Source organism: Brachyistius frenatus, unplaced genomic scaffold (assembly GCF_029030835.1).
Source record: "Brachyistius frenatus isolate BFR_SWC_R1_liver_20210118 unplaced genomic scaffold, ASM2903083v1 Contig_11, whole genome shotgun sequence".
NCBI lineage: Eukaryota > Metazoa > Chordata > Actinopteri > Embiotocidae > Brachyistius > Brachyistius frenatus.
The window spans coordinates 2,434,421-2,458,465 of NW_027210610.1; the positions used below are offsets into that span (position 1 = coordinate 2,434,421).

General features: G+C 40.7%; 1 protein-coding gene across 1 annotated transcript; it reads right to left on the minus strand.

Annotated features, from left to right (window-relative positions):
• Positions 1–363: 363 nt before the first annotated feature.
• wdr90 (WD repeat domain 90) lies at positions 364–23,944 on the minus strand. Its single transcript, XM_069691479.1, has 41 exons — positions 23,849–23,944; positions 22,790–22,966; positions 22,301–22,439; positions 22,007–22,177; positions 21,547–21,673; positions 21,062–21,129; positions 20,237–20,349; positions 19,846–20,067; positions 19,488–19,556; positions 19,256–19,366; positions 18,978–19,123; positions 18,827–18,884; positions 18,416–18,534; positions 17,215–17,376; positions 16,947–17,077; positions 16,384–16,446; positions 15,353–15,588; positions 14,718–14,854; positions 14,442–14,572; positions 13,936–14,066; positions 13,522–13,683; positions 12,968–13,096; positions 12,508–12,641; positions 12,374–12,414; positions 12,144–12,260; positions 10,895–11,059; positions 10,680–10,762; positions 10,491–10,593; positions 10,061–10,182; positions 9,237–9,393; positions 8,913–9,103; positions 8,457–8,625; positions 8,179–8,302; positions 4,681–4,852; positions 4,258–4,380; positions 3,801–3,969; positions 3,348–3,478; positions 1,985–2,128; positions 1,071–1,187; positions 869–953; positions 364–750 (listed from the first exon to the last, which is right to left on the minus strand). The coding sequence occupies exons 2-41, from the start codon at positions 22,814–22,816 to the stop codon at positions 593–595; spliced, it is 5,157 nt and encodes a 1,718-aa protein (XP_069547580.1). The 5' UTR covers positions 22,817–22,966; positions 23,849–23,944; the 3' UTR covers positions 364–592.
• Between the last annotated feature and the right edge of the window lie 101 nt (positions 23,945–24,045).

Genomic DNA, 24,045 nt, shown 5'->3' on the forward strand with positions numbered 1-24,045 from the left:
TTCTGGTGTCGGCAAACTGGGGCCGGTAATTGGAGAAACTGTCATTCAAACTGAGAAGCCAGAATTTCAGTATTTGAGACAGAATGTCCTTTTATAGAAACAAAAAGTAAGGAATTTGCAGTGTGAAATTTTCAGCACAGTGCACATGTCCGCTGCCATCTCACTTTGTAGATTGTCATTTTACATGCTGCTTTTTGTTTAAACCTTATCCCAGAGCACCCTAACAATTATGATTCTTTTTATCTCTGAAAAATAACAGCTGTTAAATCACTCATCAGTATTCACATATAATCTCTCGGTAAGAGATTTATGTAAAACAAACATGAACACAGGTGACAGGACATCCAAAACACTCTCTTCAATAAAAACAGGCTTTTATTTCAAAAACATATATGTGGAAAAATTGAATCAATTCCTGAACGCCAATGTGACAAGTCTTACATAAAGTTTCTCCACAAGTTTAAACAATTTTCCTAAAAATATTGAATTAATAAAAAATATCTATAGAACAATAAAATCAGATCATGTTACAATAAAACCTTGTCACATGTGGAAGAGGATAAACTGACAGTGATGAAGGTTTGAAGAGACATCAGAGGCCCTGCACCTCCCATAACAGGATCTCATTGTACGCCACGGAGAAGAGAAGCGTCCCAGAGGGAGAGAAGCGACACGTCTGCAGCGAGTCACTGTGCTGCACGAAGTCCTGAAACCTGCCGCTGGTTGACTTGATCAGCTTCAGCACTCGCTCTGATACGACAACAGAAAACATGGTGGCAAATTCTTTACACACATGCCCCAGACTTGCGTCACGTCTCTTTTTTCCTACTGGAACCGTACAGCGAAATATAACGAACAACAAGTTTACCTTTTGATCCCACAGCTAAAAGTTGACTGTCAGAGGAGAGGCTGATGCATGTGGCCCAGTGAGGCAGGGCAATCCTTTTTATTATCTGTAGGAAAATAAAACATTGTATGAGATTCCACACTCATTTATAGACTTCCAGCCACCAACAGGAGGCAGGAAAATTCACAACCCCGCTATGCAGGAGGACACTGAACTGTGGTACCTGTTTTTTAGTCAGACTGTAAAAGGACAGTTCCTTCTCTACTCCGTAGCCGGTGTAGACTACCAGGCTACGGTCTGATGGGCAGAAGGCAGCCATGCTGGGTGGCAGGCTGTCACCCTGCAACACACAAATATTAGCTGCATAACAAATATAGGCGGAGTTTATTTTTTTGTACAGATATCCAAACAGGCTACAAAGCACATGCATTTCCTTCCATTACATGCACAATTCTGCATCGTCCGGAGCGGTTCAAAAAACAAGATATCAAAGTAAAATTATGCTGATGAGTTTTTAATTTATCTTTATGATGATTTTTTTTAACCAAGATGTGCATCTTTGAGCTTTGATGGACATGTTAAATGCATTTCCTTCCTTTAAATCCTGTATTGTTAGCATTTACATCCTTGTTTAACATTTCAAATGTTGCCATTTCAAGGTGTCTCTGGCAAACCTGCTATTTCAGACACCAGAAAATTACAAGCTCTAGTGTCATTTTCATGAATTGTTTAGAGTTTGTTATTGTTCAGATCAGAATGTCCTTATGAGCGGTACCAGAAGCTTGACGTCTCATCCTTTTCCGGTGTGTCGTGCAGGACAATGTTGTTGAATGGAAGGGTGATGTTCTTATTTACAGCAGTTTTCCTAATGTCTTTAAGGATACCCTGTATTGTTAGATTCAACGCTACACACCAGTGAGACAGCAGTGCAACCATATGAAAGGGTTACTGGAATAGTATGAGCCTCACAATTAAATGTTGAACTTTTATAAAGCCAATGTCTCTAAACAAAATGTAGATTGAGTATGCGTGGGCCTTCAAAGAAAGAGAGAGAGAGAGAGAGAGCAACACAACTGCACTCAAAATTTGGAGTGACATTTCAATTCATAAACACAAACTGTTATCTTAATATCTTACTGCAAAATAGGGTGGAGCAGGAAACGACAGCCAGTCGAGCAGATCACACTTGTCCTTCGACCAATCTGCAGCCCACACACTCACACGCCTGTCGGCACTGGTAGCCAACCACATCTCGTTTCCTTCCAGTTCAAAACTCTTACACTGGGGATGAGAGGCTGAATCAGCTTCAGACACATATCGATCAAATAAAATGTTGGAAAATATCACAAACACCAAAAGGAATCGTTCTCAAATTTTTGCTTTTAAACAACATCACGGAGGATTTTAGAGTCAATAAAAGGAAATGTCAGGACATTTTTTGTAAAAGGGGCAGGAAGATTGCAGATGTATTTTTGTTTCGTGATTCTCTGATAAATATTCAAGTTGTCAACAAACATTCGAAAGGTCTGTGTGGCTTTCTGAGACTGAAGGCTATTTCTTAATGGAATCACTTACTTGGAACCAAAGTGTTTTTTAAGGAATAAGCCGTGACATTTCATACAAATATATGTCAGTGTTGCTATTGTTTCCTAATGATTAATAGTGATTATATAGTATATAATTAGTTAATTAAAGGTTGCATTTGCTTTATTTAGTTAAATCTTTCCATGTAAAACTGGAAAACAGTTGATATATTTTCATTTTAATTAAGAGACATTTATTTAAGGTAAATTTAACAAGCACAGAGTGGAAATTAGCTATATTAGTTATAATATATAACATAACACAGAAAAGGTGACACTTGGTATAACTCAAACTACAAGGAGAATTAGTATCCCAAGAGAAGTAACTAACAATACAATGTTTGAGTTCTGTAATTGGTGTTGCAGAAACACCTCAGCAGTGTGCTTATACTTTATTTTTTAGCCTTTCGGAGGTCATTCTAAATGTTGGAGCTATTTGTTGTGTTTCTGTTGTGTATTTTGCTTCTGTTGTGTTAGAAGAACATAGCAGTTTGACCGTTTGAAATTAGTATCATTATTTTAGTTAATTGAGTAATTGTTCATATTTTATTTTTATTTTGAAGGTAGAGGGCAACTTAGGCACATCAGGTGAATCTACATACAATATACTGTACGAGTAGGACAGCCTGGCACCGGGAAAAGTTTTTTTTTTTTTTTACCAGGGTGAGGAAGGCAGCAGATGCCAACGTATTTTGTTTTAAACTGCATTAAATGTTATTCTTGCCTGAGTAATGTCATATTTTTGCTGCGTAAGATTTGTTGATTGGTGCCTCAGCGGCTGTTTGAGTTCGATTATTTTTCATCATTTATTTTGAGGACAAATCCCCATTTCACTGACCTCTCTGACTGTTCGTACTGTGCTGCTGTGTTTTGCTCTTAAAAAGCTTTCCTGCTTGGTCTGATTTCAGTGAGCTGACCTGTTCATTCACACACTGGATTGTGGTAATCATCGCTCCTTTGTGGTCCCTGATGACACGAATAGTGGTTCCATTTACTGGGCTGCTGACAGCGACCAGACCATTCTTCCCCGCTGAAAGGATTACATGACCTGTAGTGGGCCAAAAAACAGTTGCAACACCAAACTGGATTAAACATAGCAGCTTCAATGTCCTATTAAACTGTGGTGCGACCAAAGACTTGATTATGGTCCTTTGAATTTGAAGAGAAAGTCCTTCACCTGACTACTCTAACTTCATCATTTATGCTATTGTATAAAGGAGAAGTAAATGGAGACAAAGAAGATTGAGGGAAAGTAAGGTGGTGCCAAAGATATCATTACATTTCATAACATACAAACTCCTCTAAAGCAAGTAGTATGATTACTTTAACTATGGTAAATGCACATTTATGGCACTGCTGTTGCCTCTCACCATTGGCAGAGTACTGGATGGCAGTGACAGCCACAGTATGAGGATGCAGCTTCATCTCCATCTCTGTCGAGGTGAGCTGGAAGATCCTGACGGTCCCGTCACTGTATCCTGCAGCCACACATGTGCTGTCTTTGCTAGAAGAAGGGCTCCAGCACACACAGCCACAGGCCTGACCAAAATAAACACATAGGCATTGAAGTATATGCAGGACCTGATGTCATGTTCAAGATTAGAAACTGTTCTTTACGGGACTACTCTTTGAATTTCAGCTTGAATTATTCTAAAAGCACTTCTTACATCGTTTCAAATCACTTTGAAATAAAAAATAATGGAAGCACCAAAATAATTGGACAGGCACTAAAACATCTGTGTCAATTCTATTAGTGTGGGTGTTAGACTTTTGGTTTGGTGCTTGAAAACACAAGTGTAAAATAGACCTAACACCCCTATTTATTACCTGGTTGAGCACCTGGAACTGAACCACCAGTTCATAGCTCGAGGTTGACCACACCCTCACGCTGCCGTCCTCGCTGCAGGTGGCAAAGTGGCTCTCGTTGCAGCTGAACACGACATCATTCACCTTTACAGCAAAGAACGCACACAGAAACAACCACGAGGACATTTTAATTTTGCTACATTCTCCTGCTGCCCTCACAATTACTTTACCGACTAGAGAGTTTTCCACAGTCTCCAAGTCCTAGTGAGAAAAATCCACCTCTTTGATATGAGGAAGACTCTGAATTTTATAAAGAAGCCAATTAAGTGAAGAAAGACAACCATATTTTACCATTAAAGTGTTTCCATTAACAATGGTCATTAACAATGGAAACACCGGATGTGCATATGGTTGTTTTTCATTTCCTAAAGCTCACATCGGTACCTTGGACTTGTGCCCGCTGACCAGTCGGATGTTGCTGTTATCAGACCAGTTGATGTACCACAGCGTTCCTGCTGTGGTGCCAACGATGCCCATGTCCATCGTGTTATCGAATGCTGCACTGACCATTGTCCCATCCACCATTACCTCTCGCTCCAACACCACTGTTGTCCTGCTGAAGGAGACACAGGAGATCCAAAGCAATGATACAATTATTAAATGTGGACACGATGATAGTGTGCCACATTTTCATTCTTCATCTGGTTCAATATTCTGGTTAATTTGTTATAGATGCTTTTTATGCCTCCGCGACTGTGACAACCATATCCAGAGCAATTATGTTGTCCGGGGTATCTCAGGAACCCCTGAGGGCATTTTGTCAAATTTGGCACAAACATTCACTCTGTCCCAAGAATTATTTTAGTTTTGTGGGCAGTCAAAGGTCAAAGGTCAAGGTTACTGTGGCCTCATGTTGACCAATTCTTTTGAAGATGCTATTTCAGGAACGCCTAAAAGGAATTTCTTCAAATTTGGCACAAACGTTCTCTCGGTCACTAAAGATGTACAAATTAGATGTTGGGGGTCACTGTTACCTCACATCTGTCCAATTCTTGTAAACAAAATATTTCAGGAATGCCTTGAGGGAATGTCTTCAGGTTTAGAACAAACATTCGCTTTGACTTAAGAAAAAACTGATAAGATTTTGGTGGCAAAACGTCAAGGTCACTGTGACTTCATGTCCGTCCACTATTGATATATCTAAGAAAAGTCTTGAGGGAATTTCTTGAAAAGCTCAAAGATTACTGTGACCTTACAAAAACCTCGCATCACATTACTTAATAATTCATACACTAATTATGACAAAATTTCACACAAATCCCTAATAGGATAAAATGGTGACGTGATTATATATAAGGATTCCTTCAAAGCCTTTACTACCATTGATATTCACATTAGTCTGGACAGATATGGATGTAAACTACAACTTGACTGGCTGGCGGAGGCATACGACCGCAAGGTAGTAATGCTAGTTTATAAATGATAGAGAACTTACAGCAAAGAAAACAAATATTAGTCCACAGGTGACCCAGGAGGAGTGGAATATCACCATAAATACTGCATTCATCCATCATTACAAACTTATATGAGCCCACCTTATAATGAAGAGAGACACTGACAGCCCTCACATTGAGCACAAGGTATTTTTTTAAATGACAGCTATAAAGTCACATGGTGGCGAAGCAACCCTTCGCCTTTCTGCCCAGCAGGCAAGCAGTTTTATGGGAAGGTTTTCTTGCCCTTCCAGATCTGGTCTTGACTTCCACAGCTCCCATTAACTGACATTTCTTAATGACATTTCACACTGTGAAAATTGCAAGAGGAAAGTGTTTTGACATTTTATAGCCTTCGCCTGCTTTTTACACATCAATTAGTATTTGGATTTTCATCAGTTTACAGTTCTCAATGACAACTCTTGACTGCCCCAAACCTTTAAATATGCCACAATTGATGTTGCTTTTTTTCCTTTTTTAAGTTCATGAAATATAAATAATGTTTATGTATCAACATTTGGAAAAGGCTCATTTTTATGTGTGTTCACTGAAGGGATATTTACCTCTTTCAATTGAAGTCAAAATAATACACTGACATTTTGACCACTGATCATTGCAGAGGGCTGTGGTGAATAGGTACACCTTATCTGTCTAGGTCACGGTGGCAGCTGGTTGAGCAAGTTAGTTCAAATGTTTATCTTCCCTGCAACATTTCCAGCTCCCCCATGGAGCATCCCAGGGTGTTCCCAGACTAGATGAGATAATCCCGACAGTGTTTTGGGTCTCCCCTGGGTTTTCCTAATAGATTGACGAGCCCGGAAAGTCTCCAATGGATGGCGCCCCGGAGGCATCCAAGGCAGAGGCCTAAACCACCTTAACAGGCTGCTTTCGACAAGAAGTAGCAATGGCTCTCGTCCCTCCAGATGTCAGCGCTCTTTAGGCCTATCTCCAATCCCGAGCCCGGCCACATTGCAGAGGAGATTCGTTTAAGATGCTTGCATCCGCGACTTCATTACATCGGTTGCTACCCAAAGCTCAGCCCCATAGGTGAGGGTCGGAACGCATATAGACTGGTAAATCAAATGCTTCATCTTCCAGCTTTGCTCCCTCTTCACAAACACAGTCCAGTAGAATGCCTGCTTTCCTGCTGACGCTGCACCGAGACACTCTCCTGCTCCATCCTACCCTCACTCGTGAACAAGAGCCCGGGATGCCCGAGCTCCGCCTCTGTAATCTGGCCAAGAAACATGGCCTCAGACTGGGAGGTGCTGACTCTCATCCCAGCCGCTTTACAGTCGACTGCAAACCACCCCAGCGCAAGCCAGAGGTCACAGTCTGATGACGTCAACAGAACTATATAATCTGAAAAGAGCAGAGAAGCAATCCTGTGGCCCCTAAACCAGAGACGATTCCTCACAAAGAGCACTTAACCAGCATGACTACGACGACATTCTGCGACAAAACATACCATGATATCAGGTTTGTGCTTACTGGGACAATCTTTGGCTTTTCAACAGGACAACGACACAAAACTCATCTTTAGGAAATCTTAGGGCTATTTGACCTAAAATCAGAATGATGGAGAGCTGACTTAAACCCAAATAAGATGGTTGGGGATGAGGTGGCCCAGATAGTGAAGGAAAAGCAGCCAACAAGTGCTCAGCATGAGGGAAATCCTTCAAAACCGTTGGAGATGCTTTCCAGGTCAGATCCCCAAACCACCTCGAAGTGTAGCTGAAGGTGGTTTGAGAGAATGCAAGATATCAAAGTAAAAGGTTGCTAATTAAAAAAAAATTAAAAAAGAAAGATTATATTTTCTTTTACTTTTTGTTTCTTACATAATTCCTATGTGTTAGTTCATAGTTTTGATCTCTTTAGTTTTTTCTTCTACAATGTCCAAAATAATAGAAAATAAAGAAAAAACCTTAAATGAGTTGGTGTGTCCAAACTTCTGACTGGCATCGTGTCTGTCCAACACTTTGGATAACTGAGACATCACACAGCTCAAAATGCAGCAAATTCTCATTAAGGTTACAAAAGAGGGAGCTGCTGCGAGGTAGTAACAGATATTTCATGTGAAATAGCTTTTTAAACTGACTGGTATTATTGACCGGATGAAACATTTATTTAAAAAAATATATCCAGATCCAAAAGGCTGTTGTGCACATTAGACAAACATCCAAATATAAGAATACCATCAATGTTATCCAACATTCAATTTTGTAATGATTTTTGTTGTTTTTGTTATATCATCCTCTACCTCTCTATCATTAACAAGACTCGTGGGAGGTGTACACATACACTTTATAGAAGTCTGTGATATACACTAACTGCACTGGAAAAATAATCACATGGTAAGACAATAATATTATGATTGCACAAGATAATTAAAGAAAGAGGATACCGCCTTGATAAGACAAAGGAAAGATATAAAGAATGAGCTACAGACCTGTCTTTTACACTGCAGACATTTTGCTGAGGCTTCATGGCCTGTACAGCTTCTACCTCCCACAGTCGCAGCCAGCGGGTGTTGCTGCCTGTCAGCAGACGGCTCCCTCGACACAGCAGCACGCCTGCACCAAAAAAAACATTTATAGAAGGGCAAAAATACAAGCAACTCACACGACTAAAAGAACAACGGTGCTGTATATATTTTTCTGAGTTAAACCCCGCTTTCTATTGTCATCCAAACTAGATGGTCAGAATGTAGCGAGTGCTCATTTTTACCGATCTCTCCCTCATCGGCTTCCCAGGTCATGAGGCAGCACTGCGTGTTGACATCCCAGGCGCAAACATGTCCTCGATTCGTGCCGGTGAACAGAAAGGTGTCCATGTGATAGCAGAGAGCCGTCAGCTCCACATCACCCACCTCTGACGGGGCGTTCGCCCTCTGGACCTGCATAGGTGAAAGGATGGTCAATCCTTGTGCACCAGAGTCAATACAAGTACAGTCTCTACCCATTCAAAAGCTAAGCGTAGTGTTTTACATTCAATCGTCAATTCATATAAGCGTAACACATTTTGAGCCAATGTAAATGATAAGTCCTAGAATCATGAGAAGTGTGTAGATCACGGGCAAATCGTTCCATTTGCTGATAAAGATTGTTGCGTCTTCAAAAACTCCAGAACAGGTGAGCAAATCTTGAGCTGTGATTATTAGCGTGTTTCTCTGTGGTCGTTTACCTTGAAGTCTACATCCAAGCCTTGGGTGTGGATGAGGCAGAAGTAAACGCCTTGGCTGCCCACACAGGCCATCTGGCTGGCTGCTGAAGGGCTGAAGGTGGCGTCGTGGATCGGTCCCGACATACTCACACCGGACAGCAACTGGAAGTTCTTGGTGCTCCACAATGCCACCACTGGGTTGGAAAAGTCTCCTTCGCAGCGTCGCGAATAATCAGTGGTCAATCAGAGAGTCATTTCACTTGTCAAGTTTCCCCAAAGATAAAGTTTCGATGCACAGAAAACGCTTTTAACTGAGTGATGCAAATCAATACAAACTTTACTTACCAACAGAGAGAAAGAAGCGGTCATCCCTGGAAAATGCCAGACTCTGCACCGCCCCTGTGTGGTAGGAGATGGTATTACAGCAAGTTCCATTCTGGACGTCCCAAATGCAGATGAGGCTCTTGCTGCTGTTACTGCCGCCAGCTGCAGATGCCACTGTCTGGACAAGCGATGAGACAAACACAAAATTTCACAAAACACAAAAGTTGGTTCATAAAGCAAAAATGTTGTAGTGCCAGAACTTTCTCTCAGCCCGTATTTGGGCTGGTGAGAGTTAAGGGATTGAAACAGTCATTTAGACCACAAACATTAAAGAACAACAAAGACATTTATAAAAATGTTGGCACCTATGAGGGATGCTGCATTTAGCGTAACAGCTGTAGTTTTTTTTGTTATGCTTTGACCATATCAGAGTTAGTGCTAATTACTGGTAGAAGATAACATCTGATGGCACCAGCTGTCATTTCATATGATGAAATCAACAAAAAACAAGAAGCTCCCATTCATGAGAAGTTTATCATTATATGTGTACAGTAAATTAAAAAACAATATGCCACTATAATACAGACCTAGATGAATTTGTTGGTTCTATTAAAAACTAATTAAAACAATGCTTTGAAAGAAAAAATATTAAATTAAAAGCCATTTTCTCCTGTACACCTACTGCCTTTGGTAAGTCATAGGCTAAAGCAAAGAACGTGTGAAAAGACAAAAGCTCAAAACCGTGCTAGGAAGACCTGAGTGGACAATAATGTCACTACTGCTCATATCACTGTCCTACATACAGTGTTTTATTTCATTGTAAAGTCGTTGAATGAACAACGTACCTGTGCATCATTTGTGAGAGCAAGACAAGAGATTTCCTCACTGTGGCCCTGCAAGTGTCTCTGAATTCCTGTGTGAAGGTACTCCACCACCACCACACAGCCGCAGGAGTATGCAAACAAACCTGCAACAGAAATGAATCAATACCCAGGACCTCGTTTTAAAGGCTGACATCAAAGATTAAGTGTTTTGTGCATTTTGTATAATTTGTATTTCCATTTAAAGTTTCAGTTTTTCTATTAAGTGTGCTTCAAGTTCATTTTATTTGTTCAATGCTAAAGCTATAGTACAAACCAATTCCTTAACCAGAAGCAGAGTAAGAATAAACAATAACCAAAGAGTCCTGACCTCAGGTGGACTTTACTGGAACAACTAAAGACCCTGATTCGTTCCCACATAATACAATATTTTCTTTCATCATATCATGTTAACCTTGATCAGGGCTCCACACCATGTTTCCACGTCCATTGCCATTGTAGCCAATTACTGCTTTCAGCTTAATACCCTCTTCTTCTGTTTGGGGAGCTACCACAGTCTGCAGCAGAGAAAACAGTAAGACAACAGCAAACATCCAAACACACTCAGTCACTGCAGTTTATCATTTAACAAAATGCTCTTCACCTGATCAAGAGAGGAGGTCTTGAAACGTTGGATAAAGTGCCTGTAACAGTCTGGACGTACTGCCGTCTTCTGTTTCACGTCAACTAAATGACAAAACGACACAAATTAAAAGAAAGAAAATGTTCAACTTTGGCATTAAGAAGAAGAAAAACAACAGAGAGGCGATTCAATGCTAATGGCAGAAAAAACAAAAATAAAACCACCCGGTCACTTACCAGTGTCCAAGTGATCGGTATTAAGGAGAGACATGTCGACCAGGTCTGTGACTTTGAGGAAGGAGACGGCAGGTCTGGGATCAGAGAAACCACCTGGACCAGGGTCTTGGGCTGGACTGGTTGGGATTGCCAGGGTGTCATCGCAAATAGACAAGGAGCTCAAAGCTTCATGAGACAGGACAGAAAATATTGGTGCCATTTTAAATGCAAAGTTTACTCCACTTTGTATGAAAACTATTCATGCCATTATTGTTGAAAACATCCTTTATTCAGTTTTGGTGCCTGAAACCTTTGCACAGAACTGTGTATATACTTTATGCAGACTTTTCTGATATAAACATATACACCAGAGTGGTAGGCGGTGTATTCTTTGTATATGCAAAATAAATCAGCAAGGCCATGTAAACAAATCAGAGGTAAACACCTGAAAGCATATGCATTTCTGTCTTTCGAGCACTGCTTGTTCAAATAACGGTTTTGGAAATACATTGCCATTATGTGAACGAGTCAATCATGCATTTTAGGGAAATGAAGTGGGAAAGAAATTTGCCTGGAAACTTTCATACTATGCAGGCTGCACCTATGTGGACAGTTCCATGTTTGTTTCTGTTATTTAGGCTCCATACTTCAGAACATTCATTCAGTCAGAAAAAGCCCTTTTACAACACTGTGCCCAAAGTATAGATGCTCAAAAGTAATTGGACAGATACACATGAATGCAAACAAAACCATCTCATTGAATGTTTTGTGGTAGATCCTTCAGTGACTACCTGAAGTCTTACACAGACATCAGCAGAGACGTATGCATCTTTCCTGGTGATTTCAGCTCTTGCTTTTTGTGGAGTCTCTCTGCCTTTTGTCTGGTATTATTTGTTTTTAAATTGAATTGAAAAAAAAAGATCCAAATACACCTGTCACTTGAAACAAAGGATCAAAATCAAGAAGCACACAAGAGAATTAAAAAAAATATCTAGTGATGACATTTTAAGGAAATGTCATGAACAGTAAGAAACACAGCAAATCTGTTCTTTTTAGCTGACCTTTTAGTGACTGAAACGGCATGACTTCGTCAAGCCATCGCTGCATTATGAACAGGCATATTTGCAGATTTTTCTAACACAACAATTTTTCAGAACTCAGCAAGACATCAAGCAGAAATGTGTGCACGTGAAAACTTTGAGGTTAATGATACAGTTATCAGCAGATGGGATTACTAGTTGGTGATTTAAAACAGGGACAGAAAACCTACCTACTTGGGCCACTTGGTCAGTGGTGCTGACATCCAGGCGTGGTGGTGGTGAGGAGGGGAGGGGTGCTGTCTGTCGAGGCATCCCATTGGACAGCTGCCCTCCACTCACTTCAGCGGCTGGTTGAATTGTTACATGAAATCACAAGACCAAGTATTTATTTGAAATTTTTGAAGCAAGTACATATATTATTATAGCAAGACTAAACTGAACTATAGTCTACAAAGGTTACCTGCTTTTAAAGTTGAGGTGTAGTTTGCTTTGAGAGGTGAACTGTGAATGAAGACAGTGAATCAGACATGTGCTAACAGAGGTCACGCAGTGGAGATCATACATTAATCAGTAGATTCGAAAGGTGATTATTACCAACTGTCAGTCAAAGGTTTAGCAGGATTTGCCAGGAAGTCCCAAAGGAATATGGCATCTCCGACTGAGATCACACACAGCTGGTCAGGAGTGAAGCTGACCTGGCGAATGGGCTGACTGTGGCCTATAAACATCTGGTACAGAGAAGCACATTTCAGTTATAACATTAACTACTAATACTCCTACTGCTGAATAATATGAAGACAACATGCTTTCTAGGATGATTAGCAATAAAGCGTTGTACTACATAACTACACAATAGTGACTACAGTCAAGACAGCTGACCTGACCCATTATGATGTAATACAGTACTTCTTAACTGGTCTTGCCTCAGGACCAACATTTTTCCTTTGTCATTAAGTGGCAAATAAATTTTGTCTTTATTTATTACTTATTATTACTTTATTACTTATTTCACAAAAAATACAACCTGTGTTTCAATTATTCAACGGTTAACTACCTGTGAGTTCACATTGAGCTGCATGTTGTAATCCCACACTTTCACAGCATTGTGTCCGGCTGTCAGCAGGAATCGACTGTCCTCACTCACAGCCAGGGACGAGCACTGGTGTTTGTGCACCTTAGACAACTGTCAGGACAGAAATCCAGTTAGAAACACTCTCACATGTTTTTTTTTTTTCTATTTTCAGACACGTTTCTATTACAGAAAACTCTTCGAACCCCGTCAGCTCCTTGTTATATGATACCACATGGCTCCTGATAGTATCTCGATTAAAGCACCAACTTCTGACTGTTTTCAAAACCCAACGGCTTATTCTTACAAATACGATTATAATGATGCCATGTCAATGGACCTTTTGGACTGGGCTATACATGTTCTCACTAATTTACAGACACTTTAACATCACAACTATCAAGCAAACTGGGTTATTTTTCAAACACAAAGACGAACAGATATTAGTAAATGCTCAATCCATGACCCCATAAATACGTAATTTATGGCTTTTAAGAGTTAACATGTTCAGCTAATGTGTTAAAGTTCAGCGGAGTTACCTCTCGGAGCAGACGGCCTGTCTTGGTGCTAACCCAGAGGATCTTGTTCGCCGATGTGGCGACCAACAAGTGTTCGGTGGAGGCCGTAGAGAAGCAGACCTTCAGAGCAGAATCCAGACGGGGGCTTTCTACATCCAAAATACTCACATCTACACGTAGCAACTAGAAAGACAAGGCTTGGGTCAGTGTGTGCGCATAGAGTATGAACGCAAAGCAAAGCTGATGAATATAATAAGTGGTCAGAATGGGACTATACTATTTGATCTTGGGACCATCATCTGTATGGGATATAAATGTGGGAAAACCACAAAAAGACAATCACATATAACCAAAATCTATGTGAAATCTCATCTTATTTTACTCGAGCAGTGCGGCAAAGGGCATCGTGCTTTAAAGCGACAGTGTGCAGAATACCTCATCCAGAGACCGTGCGTCAGCGATGGTGACAATGTACTCTGAGGGACCGATGAAAGCCAGGCAGCGGCTGTCGCTGCTCACCGTGAGAGCGTCCGGAGCGCGCTCAGTTCCTCGGGCCACCACATTACCTAGACAGTTAGGTGTGGAGTGAATCAAACAACACCAATGATGCAAGTGTTGGCCAAACTTGTGCCTGTAATTTTAACCAGCCAGTTATTGACCTTTAGGGGAAGATTGTGCCCAAACATTTGCAAACGCCAAAAACTAAATATGTAATTTGGCATACAGTTATATACATTAAGCAGGTGTATGTAACTCATAGGTTTGTCATTTTCATATAATCTATTCCATAGAACAGTTAGTTATTAATGGTTGATATCGTGCCTGCATGAACGTTTCCTTTATGATTCAGATGATTAAAGTTCATATTTATGATGTATATAAATGTAACATTTAATGTCCTGACATTAATTCAGGGTATGTTTGTGCATTCATATACATACATGCAACTCTGATCACATTGTGATCTTCCTCAGAGGAGTTATAAAGTGCCAGGGAACCCTGGGAGTCAGCGCTGTACATGAACTCCCCATCTGGAGAGAAGGTGAGACCCACCACTGGACCTCCGTGCTGCCTGATTATATACGCAATAACACAAAGAAGCAGCCATTATTCTCTCATCTCATAACAAGTACAGGTCTATTTATAATTATGCCCACATCCCAGAAAATAAGTGAATGTCTGCTGCTGGAGGTGCTTTCTAGTTGGCGATGACGTACTTATGTTCAGCCAGCAGCTCGGCAGTGGAGATGGAGAAGACTCTGACGACGCCGGAGCTGAAGCCGCAAGAGAAGATCTGCTCACTCGGATGGAAGGCCACAGAGCAGGGGCTGTCCTCTGACACGAAATCATACAGCTAAACACGGGAGACAAGACAGACATTTGTTTCAGAAGTAAAGAAGCCAATTGTAACAGAGGCTGTGTTTCGTTTAAAGATATACTCACTGACAGGGTGCAAAGTCACACAACAGTTACTTCAATGAGTTTCTCTAAATAGTTTTCTTTGTGGTTTAGTTTGCAGTTGGAGGTCAGTATTTAACAAATGGACCGAGCTTCACCATTTTTTTCATCGTGACTATTTTTTTCAAACAAAAACGTACACTGTCAGAATAATTAATAACATGCTATAATCCCTTATGATGTTTTCACACAGAAAGTGTTAACAAAAAAAAAATATCTACACACTACTGCAGTACCGAATCTATGAAGTAATACTATAATTCTGTTCATTCTAAAGTAACATTGGCCTGAAGCATTTTGGTTGTTAGACAGTGTCGGCAGGTAAAAAAAGGTAAAAAAAAAAAAAAAATGGAATTGTTGTCTCTGAAAAAACATAAATGTGGTGCTGACTGACCTGATGCAAGGAATCCATATTCCAAATGCGCACTGTGCCATCAGAGGATGCTGATGTGAGCTGCCGATGAATACCGTCCACACTGAAGCCGAGCACAGTGTCTGTGTGTGACCTCATCAGGGTGTTATAACCGCGGCTGCTTACATTAAGGAACCCCAGGTTACCAGTGGAAGTGGCTGCCAGGACCTGAAGGCTGTCAGACGACACTAACACCACGCTCACAGGTCCCTCGTGCTCTGGAAAAAACAGTGACAAGTGTCAAGAGTATTTTCTCCAAAAGGCTTGTTTTGTCTGAGTGAAGATGTGAGAGTGAACATCTTCAGTGTATCTCATATTAATTGATATGAATGTCAGTGCACAGTTCGTAATAACAGCAAGATTCAAGAGCAGAAAAAGGTCCAGAGGTTATATTATATCACGGAGAGGCCAAGGGAGCTACTGAATCCAACACTGTATCTTGTTAGTGATTCTCAGGCTACTTTAAAAGTTAATACTTAACACAGAGTATGTTTACAGCTTCATATTGTTGGATACAATTTTACAGCAAAGATACTTTAGATTCAATGCAGTTTAGAGCGGGAGAGTGTAATCCAGGTATTCTCTGAAGCTACAATATACAGGTGTCCCCTGAAGGTTTCATATGCAGAATATCTATCTTAATTCCTGAGGAATTCAATATCTTATTTTCTATGTCTTTTCATGCCTGTAAATCACCTTGAATTGCCTTGTGTCTATTCCCTAAAAGTCTCACAGGCTATCGATAGATGTTCGCTAGCTGGCTGCAGATCGTGGGGAACCAACCCTTTCCTGTGAGTCAGTGCGCCGCACTCCTAAACTCCTAACTTCAAACTTTTCAAATTGATTTTACTAGGTTTGTCAACAAGGCCAGATGCAACCTAACAAACACACCTGACTGCAAATAAGAAAAAAATACATGAATTTAAGATTAAAGCACAGCCTGTGGAGAGGGAGCAGTGAGCTACTGTTACATTGCTGCAGGTAAATGTTAAGCGATGTCCCGCCGAGCTTACCGGCCTCCAAGAAGACGGCAGAAAAATCAAGAGGCCAGAGCCGCAGGAAGCCGTCTTCAGAGCCTGTGGCACAGAATGATGAGGACACACTGATGCTGTGGATGGCAATGCCTGGACCTGCGACGACACACACACACACACACACACACACACACACACACACACACACACACACACACACACACACACACACACACACACACACACACACACACACACACACACACACACACACACACACACACACACACACACACACACACACACACACACACGTGTATCTAAATGACTCGTGTTGTGAGGACATAAATCGGTTTGCACAGTCAAATTATGGGGATTTCACTCCCTTTTGGAGACAAAATGAAAGTTCCCATATTGTGAATTATTACATTTTAGTCTGAAAACTTGATTTAAGGTCAGGGTCCAGTTATGCTAGGCAAATAGTAACCATGGGGAGGGTAAAGTGTCCAGCACATTTATGCAAGTCAATGTGATGTCCTCTGAGGTGAAACACAACCCCTGCGAAATAACAAACACTTTCTCTTTCAGCCTTCCAGACCCACCTGCGTTAGAAGTCCACTTCTCCCTGCGGTCAGCATGCTGTCTCTGCGCAGGCAACAGTCTCCTCACATTTCGAATAACAACTCTGCTGTAGTCGATCTCAAAGATATGGCCACTCCGACTGCTGGCGAATCTATGGGAAGACAGTCACCGGGGGCAAAAATAAATCCTCTTTTATTAATAACCTTTTCAGTGGATTCAGATTAGACTCGTATTTCTTCCAATGCTGATTAAACCAAAGTAATTTCAGTGACATATTTGTACACTCACAGTGTTCGGTCATCAAGATGTGGGTCAAAAGAGTTTCCCTCCTCAAAGGCCACATCTGTGAAGTCCATTGAGTGGTACTCGCCCAAGTTGACTGGACAGGAGCGCAGCGTCCCGTTCCGCACTCGCCACAGACGAATATTGTCATGACCACATGACACCATCCTGAAACCAGCACAGATTACCGCGTGGTCTTTGAGTTCTCATTTCCTGATGAGCATGCATTAAAACTATTTCTTTAATGCTGCTGCAGCGAGACACTTCTCACCTGCTCTCACTCTCTTAACTCACTACACCAAGAATACCTAACAGAGAAAATGAGTGTGATAATGGACCAACATCTGTCCAAGCATAGCACAATTATGAGAGCCTCCTTGCAGAACACCTAATTCCTCCCTTTTTCAGAGACATAAAAGACCACAGTGCTTTTAGAGCTTCTCGAGGTCACAAGCTCTGTCAGCCATCTGGCTGATGTGCCCTATTCTGGGAGGGCTGTACTTTTGGGAGTCTGCCAATAGATCACACAACCTCCTTGCTGTCATCGCAAACTGCCATGGGTACATCTATGAATCATACGATGCTAATGTGGCATTCTAATGGCGACATGACATTCTTTTACGCCCTATAGGTAGTAGAAGAATTCTCACAGCTCTTTAGCATATCCCTGCATTCATTTGTAGTCTCACCACAGGAATCTATTCCCTCTGCATAGTTTTGTTGCTGCTGTCGAACTATTTGTGTTTAAATGTGAGTCTGAAAGAGTGCAATGAGTCAACCAGTCGACATGAGAGCACTACAACCTCCTAAATGAGACTCTATTGAGAATGTATTGCCTGTCTATATACCCATGTGTATGTGGTGTGTAAATACTGTCAACAAATTTCTGTTTATATGAAAAACAATGTATCAGCGTGTGCATGATATTAGGTTCCAAAAACTAAAAGAGTAGCAAACTGGTGTCTGAAGATACATTTCTATCCTATTTGCTACAAACCAATAACATGTTACAGTCTATGTAGAGTGTATAATGTCATTCGCTGCCAGCGTTATTAGATTCGAGCATTAGAAACACAGCACATGTCACCAACATTTACTGTCCCAAAGAAATGGGAGAATACATCCACAAAAATGCTTCTCTATATGTAAACATAACACTAAACACTAAAAAAAAAAAAGATATAAAAGCATGTGAGAGGCTGGGTACCTTGTATCATCAAAGAAGGCAACCTTCATGGTGTTTATGTCCACGTCAGTGTGTGCTTTGGCTAAGATGGTCACCTCTCCAGCCTTGCTAACGTTCCGAGTGTTCCACACCACCACCATCTACAAAAGGTTGAATCAGGATGACCAACAGGGACAATCAGCAAGCAGCTTTGCAGAGTCACACAATTCTAACAAAGCCAGCATGTGATACCACAGGATGTCATTAAAAATTATTTAGATGAGTCAGTCTAGGCAATAATGTGAGGTGTTGCTTAGCCTTTTTTCATCATTAACGAATGATACCCATGGCACACACCACAAATTCTCAGTGCAGCTAGTGCTAATTGCCTTTACAGACAAATGAGAAAACAAGCTGTTGAATTTTCATGAAGGTAAAATTGCATTAGCTTACTGTTTTATTGTGGCTGTCTTTGCCTACTGCGCAGAGAATACCGCCGCCATACGAGAAGCTTCAAAATGGAAAGAGATAACATGAGCTTAGACTTGATTGTCCATGCCAAATGACTGTGTATACACGAGTGAATGTGTGTGTGGTTGGTTACCTGAGACAGGATAACGAGTGAGCATGAATCCTGAACATAGCCACACAGTTTCCTTTGTGGTAGTTCCACACTCGAACTACACTGTTGTTGCCGATTTGTGCTGAGGCCAGCAGTGTAGTGTTGCCATTAAAAGCTAGTGCAGACACCTAGCGAGAAAACACATGGTCAGATGTTGTTAGAATGTAATAAAATAATATAAATAAGGATCTTATTTAGGATGGTACCAGAATCAGCTGTTCCATCATCCACAACGCAAAGATACATCACAGATCTTTTACCTTATCAGTGTGCCCGACAAAAAATCTCTGCTGGTTGGAGGATATTGTCATGGAAACGATAATTGCATGACACGGATAGACCACTGCATCACCTGATTTAGTCCACAGCGCCTACAGTACAAAAACATACAGCAATTAAACCCCCCTTGCACTTAATGTGTTTTATTCTTGACTTTCAGAAATCACACTATATGTGAAGCCAAGCTGATAACAGCTAAACAAATGAACATACGCATTTAGAAGTTGCTCCTCCAAAGCCGATGATTCGATTGAGCCTGAGAATCGGGTCAGGGAGCAGCATCTAATAAGGACAGCAATAGAAGTAAAAGGAAAAGATTTTATAAAGAGATCTTAAAGAAATTCTGTCATGGCACCTGTTTTATTTTCACTCTCCACTGTCCTCGTCTCTTACAGAGAGACGGGATGTGGAACAGGACTGCACACAAACCGGAAGATAACAAAGTCAACAGTTTTTCTAAACTGTGCAAAAGACATCATCAGCAATACAAAGATGTACATGATGTAGTCAATAGAAAATTGATTTTCTTATGCTTTCACATTTGATTGAATGCTTGTCGAGTAAACATCACCTCTTCTTCACTTTCACTTTCACTTTCACTTTCCTCCGCATGTTTATTGAGGCCATCCTCAGGGTGCACATACACATGAACTCCACCATCATCAGCATCCCAGGGTGACCTGGATGTGAGCTGTTGTGAACTGGAGCTTGCTAACTCCTGTTCCCAATCCTTCTGCTGAGTGGACACCACACCCAACTCAGGTATGTCGGTTACCACGGGGGTTTGATTTCTCTGGAGCGGAGAAAAACAGAGGAAAGAAAACTTAAAAGAAATCTAAATATCAGCCTCCTAGAAAAGTATATTTGCAATAAAAGTGCTCAAGAACAACCACTAAAAAAAACATCATGCTGAGTGTAAACAGCAGAGCCTGATATAAAGTGCTAAATATTATCAGTCTTACTAATTTTGGGGTGGTGATCTGCTGGATGAGGGACACACGGTCTTGAACCGCTTTCCTGAGGTTGACAAAGCGAGGCTCCTCCCTCACAGGGCTTCTTCGGTTGGAGGCACATCCTGGGAAAGACGGAGATCTGAGAGTCAGACGTGTGCAGTGCTTTACTATTAGGATTACCTTTAGGTGTAAAATAGTGGCCCACTTTGAGCCCATATACTGTATTTGTCCTGTAATAGAGATTTTTTTTTTTTTTTTTTAAAAGCTCCAGTGGCTTTGGTTTATTTCAATTAATAAATAATAAACATAATTTAAGATGTAAGAGCAGAGTGAAAGCAATGATTTGTTGTTGTTTGTTTTTGGTGCACGGCAAATCAACAATTTAGAACTTCTTGTTAAATCTCATCCTGATATCGGTGCAGTACTGACTTAAACAGTTGGACTGGGGATCGCCGACAATGGGCTCGATTGATTAAATTCAATTTTAACACTATTTTGCCTGAAGGAAGAAGGAGGGCTCTAATAAAGTGTCAGCTGTTCAGAGGTATTTAAAGCTGTGACGTCAAGCCTAATGTTGCCTTACAAAGAATGATTCCAGTCTCCTCCACACAGTGAGGTATGCATCTCATTAATCAAACACTGGTATCACAGCAGTACTCCATATCAGCTGATACCCAAAGCACAGGTATCAGGTTGAATCAGTGCATCCCTAAGCGAAAACTTTTCAAATTCTTAGACAAAGTGTTAAAGAAACGAGTTTGACCTAAAGAGCATGACAAGCAAAATGGAGATCTCTGAATGTAAATGATGAGCAGCGTATTTTCAATAACTTACTAGCCTCTAGATGTGAATTGCCTTTTTGAATGGAGTCAAAGGGTAACTTCGTTCCTTCTGAGGGAAACCTGTAGGGTCAGGACAAGATAAAGGACTCCATAACAGTGCACTGAGATAAAGCAGATGACTTATCTTTTCTTTCAGTCAATACTAATTTAAGCAACTTGTGTTTTGAGCAAACAAATCTGAAAGGTAGTGTCTCTGGAATAACAAAAGGAAAATTCCAGCCTTTAAACAGTCTTGTAGGGCTTCATGTCCACACTATCTCAATCTGAGGTATGGACCAATATTTTTTTATTTTTAAGACTGAACGTCTCCTTGTATAATAGTTAATAATATTTGTCAGCTCATGTATGAGGCCGATTTTGACCACTTCACATCAAAAATTTATATTTTCATGCATGCTTAAAAGTGGTTCGGAGTGGATTTTGCCTTAACTACAATGACAATGATGCACTTTGTGTTCTCTGGTGAAGTAACTGTACTTGATGTGGTCATAGAGGTCATGCCAGGAGCCTCCTTTGGGCACAGGGAATGACATCTCTCTGGGCATGGGACCAGTTCCCTGGGAGGACGTCAGACCCATAAGTTTAGCTTCACTGAAGGAAACTCCTGTTGAAAGAGAAGGAGAACATTGTTGTGTAATCACAAATTTGGGGATGCACTCTGATTGAACCTCACACTGACTGATACGTATGTTAAAGAAATATGTCTTCATAATCAACTGTATTTCACCAAGGAACACGTCTGTTCACTGAGGTGAGTGGTTGGATTCAGGCTTTAAGATTGAGATGTCTCCACCTCAAACCAAAAGGAAACAACCAGCGACTCTCACATATAAAATCAAATTGTGCCTGCATATTTCAATACAGTGCAGTACAGAATAAAAAGAAAGACAGCCATAGTTTTGGTGGAAATTTAAACAAGAAAAGTCTAGATTCTCACCTGGATCTAGCTGCAGGTCACTCGTGAACATGTTTTTAACAGACATGTTGGCACACAGCTTGATGCTCTTCAGGTGATTGAAGCAGCGGTCGAGGTAGACAGAGAGTGCGTACTGCAGGTCCAACATCAGACAGGTCCAACGCACTGAAGAGGGAGCTGGACCCACCAAGCCTGGACCACAAAAGAACCCAAAATCACAGCCAGTTCACTGCAAGATTATTCCCTTTAAATAAAAAAAGTATATTCATTGATCAAAAACATATGAGCACTTGCATGTGTGTGCATGTATTTTACCATGTCTTGCAGATTTGGAGGTGTGGTGGTAAACTGAATCCTTCGCAGCTCCACACAGAAACGGAAACTGAAGCCATGTAGCTGTGGACTTGAACTCTTTGAACATGTTGGAAAAGGAGACACGGATGGCGTGGCCCTCCTACACATCACAGCACAGAGAGAGTCCCATTCAATCAGTGACATGTTCAATGATATATTCTTCACTTTAAGTAGTATTAAATGCTACTGAAACGCCAACACGTAAATACAAAAAAAAAAAAAAAAACTTTTTAAAATGTGTGTTACAGTACATTAACGCTAACAAGGAGCTGTGGGATTAGTTTCCCTTATGGATTTCAAAATAAACTACAGTCACATGACTTCCAATGCAAATAAAAGGACTTGTTAAATGATATATATCGTTTAGATGGCAAAGACATATCAACACTCTTAATTTGATCACAAATTGCACACATGCGCAGGATCAACTAATAAAATCAAGTCTGAAACCTCTGCAGCGACATCCAGGTGGACCATGAAGTATTTGCCGGCCGTGGGCCTGAAAAGAAGGTAGAAGAAGCGCCCTGTCAGCCCCAGAGACTGGTTGCTGTTTTTGGGAACCAGGATGTAGCTCTTGGCGGGAACAGGACCCCTGATCAGGAACACTGGACACTTCAGCCTCTTGTCCTGTTGGATTATGTGGTGGACCAAAAGTCAACTAAATTTAATCCAAATACTTACAGTTAATAAAATGATACAACTTATATATTTTGAGAGACCCACTCTCACCCTGTGTAAGAAGACTAACTGGCAGTGGTGGAAAATAATGAAATACATCCAGTCAAGTATTGTACATCAATACAATTTTGAGCTACTCGCTTCACTACATTTCAAAGGGGAATATTGTCCATCTCCTTCACTACATTTATCTGACAGCTTAAGTTACTTTTAAGATGAAGATTTGTCCAAATGGATCATATAACAAGCTTTTCAAATACAATTGACTTCTGACGCTTCACAAAAAGTAGTGTGTAGTCCGAGTCAAATTTCAGATGTCTTGAGTTTATAACAGCACCACCAAAAAAATTTTTTTAATGATTTAATTTCAATAAATGTTCAAATGATCCAATATTTTACCAACAATCGACACTTATAGAAAAGTGTAAAAACTGAAAACAGATTTGTGGATCAGAGCTTCGTTTTTTTCCTTCTTTCCTCTCCCAGTAATCACGTGATCCCCGAGATTCATCTGCTGTCCCCGTTTATAAAACTGGATATAAAGTTGTTTAAACCAGCTCCACCTGCAGAAGCTACAACAGTAACATGCTGCTTACACCCTGATGCTTCAGTATGAATAATCTAATGGTGTCATATAATACATAATATTTGAAATACTTACGTACTTTTACTCAAGTAAGGATTTTTCATTGACTTTTCCTTGTAGTGGAGTACTATCAAACCGCTGTAATGGTACTTTCACTGAAGCAGAGGGTCTGAATACTTCAATCACTGCTAACTGATAAATGCTTGAATTGAATTTAAATGTCTGAAGCGTAGTGTGCGGGTTACCGTGTATGTTGACACATCCCCCTCTTGTGCCGACCTCTTCCACTCCTCGACTCTGACATGTTTGAATATGTTCACGTAAGGTTGCTGCCAAGCTGGGAAAATAAATAAATAAATAAATAAAAAATCCAAACAGGGTTTAGAGACAGTTAGCTCAGTCTTCAGGGTAACAAGTGAACTTGCACTCGCACTAACTGTGG

Excerpts from the sequence above, each read along its gene's own strand:
- wdr90 (XM_069691479.1), bottom strand. The coding sequence starts at position 22,816 with ATGGTCCACCTGGATGTCGCTGCAGAG. Across the intron at positions 8,303-8,456 it reads AGCCGATGAGGGAGAGATCG|GCGTGCTGCTGTGTCGAGGG; the intron begins GTAAAAATGAGC and ends TTTTTGGTGCAG. Across the intron at positions 3,479-3,800 it reads CATCCAGTACTCTGCCAATG|GTCATGTAATCCTTTCAGCG; the intron begins GTGAGAGGCAAC and ends GGCCCACTACAG.